At 35.3% G+C, this 7149-nt stretch overlaps 1 protein-coding gene across 2 annotated transcripts in view; it reads right to left on the reverse strand.

Moving 5' to 3' along the window:
* The window catches only part of TDRD3 (tudor domain containing 3), a 136076-nt gene that overhangs the window by 50148 nt on the left and 78779 nt on the right, over nucleotides 1–7149 (reverse strand). For both annotated transcript variants that reach the window (XM_006837593.1, XM_006837592.1), the window contains 2 exons: nucleotides 5068–5227; nucleotides 4212–4337 (listed from right to left, as the gene is read on the reverse strand). In XM_006837593.1, coding sequence (XP_006837656.1) covers nucleotides 4212–4337; nucleotides 5068–5227 — 286 coding nt within the window. The remainder of the gene's footprint in view (nucleotides 1–4211; nucleotides 4338–5067; nucleotides 5228–7149) is intronic.

Genomic DNA, 7149 nt, shown 5'->3' on the forward strand with positions numbered 1-7149 from the left:
CAGCATCAATGGACTCAAGCGTGGCAATGATAGTGAGGTTGGCCCAGGATTGCACAGTGTTTAGTTCTGCTGTGCATAAGGTCACTATAAGTCGGTACCGACTTAATGGCACCCAACATCAAATAAATATATTTTAACACATTTTAAAACTAAATTCAATTGTCCTTGTATACAAACATACAAAAAAAAAAAAAAGAAAGAAAGAAAAAACAAGCTATTACAGAATGTGTCCCCACACAATGGGTTAGAATTCTAACACCTACACCTGCAAAAGTAATCTCATTTGGGAATAGGGTTTCTTTTGTTATGGTAATGAGGGCATATCAATAAAAAGTGTATTCTAGACTTAATCACTTGTGAGTTTTAAGGAACAGCTTAGGCACAGAGTGAAGCAGAAACTGGGACTATAGATGCCAAGTGAGGAATACCAATGAACCATGGACAGAATCTGAAAGAGACAGGATCTTCCATAAAGAGCCATCATAGAGAGTTTTTCTCTAGAGCCAGATGCCTGAACTTGGACTTCTAGCCTCTTGAACTGTGAGAAAAGGAATTTCTTCTCTTCTTTAAGCCAATGACTTGTAGTATTTCAGCTACCTCCGTACTGCAGGTGTTAGAGATGCAGCATGGTAGAAAGGGTTCTCACTTGGTAATAAGACATACAATAGTCCAGATGCTACTTTTTTACTTCTCATGAGCAAGATCATATATCATGCTGTTGCTGTTATTAAGTGCCACTGAGTTGGTTCCTACTCATAGCAGCCCTGCAGAGAGGGTTTCCAAGAAGCGGCTAGTGGGTTTGAACAGCCAACCTTGTGTTTAGAACTTCAGTGCTTATTCTATAGCATCACATAGGCCATGAAATTAAACAAAGTTGAAATAAATTAAAATAACTAATATATGGTGGTGGTGGTGGTATGCTGTGTAGTCTGTTCCAATTAATAGTGATTCTGTACAGGGTTTCTGAGGCTGTAAATCTTTCCGGGAGCAGAAAGTTTCATCTTTCTCTAGCAGAATGGCTAGTAGTTTTGAACTGCTGACTTTGAAGTCAGCAGCCCAACTCACAACCACTATGCTACCAGAGCTCCTTTAACCAGTACATATAAAAATGTAGCTCTGGTAGCGTAGTATTATAAATCGGGCTGCTAACCTCAATGTCGGCAGTTTGAAACTACCAGCAGTTCTGCAGGAGAAAGATGAGGCGTTCTGCTCCTGTAAAGATTTACGGCCTCGGAAACCCTGTTCAGGGTCACTATGAGTCGGAACTGACTCCAAGGTACTTAACAACAACAACAACAACATAAGAATGTAAATTCACACACTCAACAACAGAGGTGAATTTTTCAGGTCATTAATTCTCAATTATATTACATAGATAATCCATATGAAACAATTCAGCAATTCAAAAGCAAAGTGTCTTTGGGCCTTACAAATTTTAAAAGGTACTTCCTGGTGTGGTGCTGTAGGATAAGCACTGGACAGCTAACACTAAGGTCAGTGGTTCAAACCCACAAGTCGCTCCTTGTAAGCCCTATAAGCCAGAACTAACTCAACAGGACTTAACGACCACTACCACTAATATTCTTATCAACATTCTTCTGAAGGTTAAGAAGAATTCATATAACATTAGTGAAATAGTTTAGTGACAGTCTCTTTCAAGGCATTTTATAGAGACAAAGTCATTCCGAGAGATCTGGTCCCTGGGAGATGCCCTTAGCTAAGTGCTGTATCCATTGCTAATCTCAGAACATATCCAGATACCTGATATATGGATCTAGAAGTAACCCATATCTAGCTAAGTATAACACTAAATTACTTTTAAATGAGTTTATAAATATATTTTTAATGTTTAGTTTTAATGCACACCAAAAAAGTTTATATACTAACTATTGCTAGTTGAAAACCTAACTTAAAAATAACACATCAATGGCAGGTTGATCCTGATAATATAAAACAAATTAGTTTTCCTAAGAGAATATTATAAAGACTCCATTGTGGAAAACTTTCTAGATTTTCTCTAGAAAAAAATCACCAACATTTTTTCCTATCGATGAAAAGTTCATTTTAAAACATAAGATTTATGGAACAATGGCCAAATTCTAAAGTAAGACCAAAGTAGAAATTCAATTTTACAAAGGTAAAAGTACATTATATGTTTTAATTTCCTTGGAAATTCTATACAGGATTACTATGAGTCAGAAGATCCAACTTGATGGAACTTAACAACTTCAATTAAAAAGAAGCACAAAGCTAAATCCTAAAAGCAGCAGAAAAGTAACTCAATAGCTTGTCCTAACTGGTTTTTTACTATTAACCAAATTCACCTAAGAATCCCTTTATTTGGCAGTGTAAGTGGGCTAGAAGAGAAAGCAATAGAATGATATACACAAAAGACTCACCTGGACAACCATACGCCAAACATTTCCTTGTACACATGAAGGCAAACCAAAAGAACAAAAAAGATAGCCACAAGCATACCAGATTCCAACTTATGGCAAGCCCTGTGCTACAGAAGACAACTGCTACGTGTGGGTTCTTGACTATAATCTGCACATCGCCAGGCCTTTCTGTCATGACACTGCTGGATAGAAAATGGAAGTAACAACCTTTAGGCTAATAATTGAATGCAAACCATTTGTACCACTCAGAAACTGCCTATCAACATATGTATAATAAATGTCAAATTATTGTTTAGTTACTTGTTTTCATGTTTGTGATGATCATCAAAATGATTTCAACTACATCAAAGAAAAATGTTTAGGGATAGAAAAGTTGTTATTGACCAAGTCAACTTTTGGTCAGAAAAAATTTACAACAGTAAAAATAGAAAGTCAAGCAGTGTTTCAAATCTGCCTGATTTAAGTATGGCCTGGTCATTGAAAACAGCTGGTTGGTCTTATGTTGGCCAGAAAACTTTGATATAAAAGACTTTATGTTATTACAGAGTACAATAGTGTCAGATCTTATCACTATTTTCACAATAACTTCTGTTAAGCCCTATAAGAAAAAGAACATGGTACAAGGACTGGAGGAAGATTTCTTAGTAATTGTAGTATGCATATGATATACCCTTACTTGCTGGAAGTGAAGAAAATTTGAAGCACTTGCTAATGAAGATCAAAGAATACAGCCTTCAATATAGATTATACCTCATTTAAGTAAAACAAAAATCCTCATAACCAAAAGACTTCTTAATAAAGTATTAAAAAGTATAAATGTCATCTTGAAAACTAAGGTGCACCTGATCAAACCCATGTTATTTTCAATCGCCTCACAAACATAATGGATATAGATAATGAATAAGGAACACTGTAGAAGTGATCCCTTTGAATTTTGATGGCGGAGAAGAATACTGAATATACCATGGATTGCTAAAAGAAGAAACAAGTTTGTCTTGGAAGGAGGACAGCCAGAATGCTTTTCAGAAGTGAGGATGTTGGGACTTCAGCTCATGTATTTTGAACATGCTATCAGGAGGAACTAGTCCCTGAGGAAGAACATCATGTCTGGTAGAAAGGATGAGTGAAAAAGAAGACCCTCAATTTAATAGATTAACCCAGGGCTGCAACAATGGACGGAGACACAGCGGACAATTGTGATGATAGAACAGGATGGGGCAGTGTTTCTTCTGTTATACACAGGGTTGTTAAAATCAGAACAGACTTGATACCACCTAACAACGACACTGCTTAGAAAAAAAGATACATATTTAACACATTTATCTTTTCAATGTTTATGTTTTCATTATTTCACTAAATATAGCATAATAAAAAGAAACACATCACAATATGGGAACATATCTACGCATTATGACTATTTCCATACAAAATATTCTATGAAGAAAGAAGATATAAGACATTCATATTCAAAATAAGTTACATTTTATAACTTTAAATATATCCTATATAAATATTTAAATACAATCATGTTTTTATAGGTAGATCTAGAATCTGGATAAGAGTAAAGTTAGAGGATATAGTGTAGTGACATTACCCATCAGATAGTTAGGGAGCAAGATAAACTGTCCAATAACTTCAGAAATTAACCATTAAAATTTTCTTCTGTGTTTTTGTGTAATAAATTTATAATTGAATATATTTATAAACAAACACCCAGAATGCAGTTCACATTATCAGCTGGTTTAGTAAACATTTTTAGTTTCAAATAAAATTTGATCTTTTAAAACAAATTCAACTTTACGTTAAACCTACCTTCCATATTCAAAGTTCCCATTTTAGACTCTAAGAAATCAAATAATGTGCTCGGTGCTGATGGCCTTGCACTTCCTAGATCTTCTTCATCTTCACTTCTTATTCGCCCTCTGCCTTTTCCTTTACCTTAAGATTTAAAAGCAAGACATATATATTGTATACATAAGTACAAAGGGAGAAAATACACTAAAATGTAGAAGTCATTAAGTAGAGTTTTATACACATATTATTGGTTGTTTTTTCATATATTCTAAATCTTTTAAAGTAAAAAGGTTTCTAAATGATGCTACTATAGTAATTTTAATCTTCTAAATGTTCTAATCCAGAGTTGAATTTGTTCACGTAAATTGATTTTCAAGGGAAAAAGCACTCATCCATACAGATTTTTTCTGTAACTACAGATTTTTTTTAAAAAGAAAATGGGGGGTGGGATTTTTAAAAAATCACATAATATATATGGTCAGGCAGTAATTGAAGACTGACAGACACTAAGTGAAAGTTTTGTTCTTGTTAATTTTTAAAGAAGTTTTCAATATTCGGTTATATATACAATTGGCAGACTTTTAGAAATAATTAACAAAAGTAGGTACTTTATAATTACTCAAATTCTCACAACAATCCTGTGAAATAAGTTATTAGTAGAACCACTTGATAAAAAGATGAACACAATGAGTCTAGTTAACACAATAGAATAACTTAAATAGGTCTTTGTAGTTTCAAATAAGTGCTTCCTCCATTTAACACAATGTTAAGCAAAGGTAGAAGCCCTCACAGCAATAAGTTTCAACAGCTGTCCACAAAACATGTATTCCTCTGAAAAGCAAAAAATATTAATATATTGCTTAATATAGGCTACCTCTCAAAGGTGGACCCATAACAGGTTTCTGTGTATTGCTACTATTAAGAAGTACATTCAATGCAGCTTCTAAGTTGTTGCCATTATCCATAAGAGCTTGCCTCGATGCTTCCTTACTGAAGCCCATTTCTGTTATGTGCTTCAGAGCCTTCTCATCAACCTGTAGGGAAGGAAAAGAAAAGCTTTGATGATGGCCCATAAATAATGCAAGGTATAATTTTTTTTTTACTGTATAATGTCTTATAGTAAAAATTATGTCTTATAATTTTGGAAGAGATGTCACACTAATACAACATTCAATTTCTGTTTCTTTGTGCCTTTAGTACTCCCTGACTTCACAAATTCAATTACAGATGCAAATAAAAAAAGAAATGTCAGAATAAGGCATTGAAAGTAATATAAGCAGGAAGAGAACATTAGCTAATGAAAATGTTTCATGGTTGATACTTCTCCATCCTAGAAAGGAAATGTAATTTATATAGCATTGGTCCAAAAATACAAAGCATAAATTGAAGCTTACAAACTGTACCACCTCTGCGTGTGCACTAGCTCTGTACTTCCCATTTCTTTCGTATTCTGCTCTATCCTTTTAAAAAATGTTTTATTGCGAATTATGTGATAGTTTACATGGGAGAATATTAGCTTTACATTCATCCTATCATACATCGTTTCATTGCCATGGTTACAATCCCCTCCATGCATTATCAACCAACCAAAGGGTATACCCTGCAAGCCTGTCCCTCAGTCGCCAGCACACAGTCCCTCTCCCTCTCTGGGTCTGAGTCCCCAACCGTTTCCTCTCTCCATGTCATTGTCTCTGCCTCCATCTCTGGAGTCACCACTTCTCTGGGTAGTGTCCTGCATTCAGCTCTTCTCCCTTGATGATCCCAGGGTCCTCTGCTCCTAAACTGCAAAGTCAACCACTCCCCTCCTTTGGATACAAAATGTCTACCTTTACATGCCCAACCCTCACAGTCAGTCCTGACAGCAATCATTTACTATTGTGCCATATGAGAGCTATCCGCATCTCCTTTCATCAGCCCCACCCAGAAAGATTGGATACTACTCCATGGAGATTCTGCCTTCCTCCGCACCCTCTGGATCTAGGCTCCCTCTTGAAAGCTTATAAGCCAGTCACTTCTTGCCTTTGTAGCCTCCCATTTTGGGTAGCCAATGTCCAAGTTGCCCATCTCTGTCTACCCTGTGTATTGAAGGGGTGGGGATGATCTTTGCTGTAAAGATTTGTTCCCTCTTTTGAGCTACTGCTTCAAAATCAAAAAGTGTGAGTACTCCCACTTTGTTATTCTCTTTCAACATTGCTTTGGCTTGTCAGGGCCTCCTGTCATTTCATATATAATTGAGGACTAGCTTTTCCATTTCTCAAACAAAATTTTGATCAGAATTACATAGAATCTCTAGACTGTTCTGGGTAGTACTGACATCTTAAATAATATGACCTTTTCTGATCTTTAAACATGGACAATCTTCCCATGTATTTAAGTCTTCTTTAACCTTTTTCATTGTACAAATTTTTCACATCCCAGGTTAAATTTAATACTAGGTAGCTGATTGTCTTAGGTATCATTGTGAATGGACTTGTTTCCTTAATTTGCTGTTTAAATTTCTCATTGCTGGTATACAGAAACCAAACTTAATTTTGTTTGCTAACCTTTTGTTCAACTTTGCTAAATTCTTCTGTTAGCTCTATATGCGTTTTTATTGACTCTACATAGGATTATGCCACCAACAAATAGAGGTACATATTCTTCTCTTCTCCAATCTAGAAACCTTTTATTTCTTTTTGTTGTCGTACTGCATGGCCAGTAGTTCTAGTATCATATTGAATAAAAGTAGTGAGAACAGACACCCTTGTCTTTCTCAAAGTTTCAAAGCAAAAGCTCTCAACCATTAACCATTAGTCTAAGACTGGCTGTTGGTTTTCCATATATAGTCTGAATAATATTATGGAACTTCTATTCTTTTCCAATCTTCTTGAAAGTTGTCATCAAGAAAGGGTATTGCATTTTTTCCTCTTTTTTTGGGGGGCGGGGGGAACTGAGTGATAGTTTATATGGGAGAACA

This window comes from Chrysochloris asiatica, unplaced genomic scaffold (genome assembly GCF_000296735.1).
Source record: "Chrysochloris asiatica unplaced genomic scaffold, ChrAsi1.0 scaffold00022, whole genome shotgun sequence".
In the NCBI taxonomy this organism is placed as follows: Eukaryota; Metazoa; Chordata; class Mammalia; order Afrosoricida; family Chrysochloridae; genus Chrysochloris; species Chrysochloris asiatica.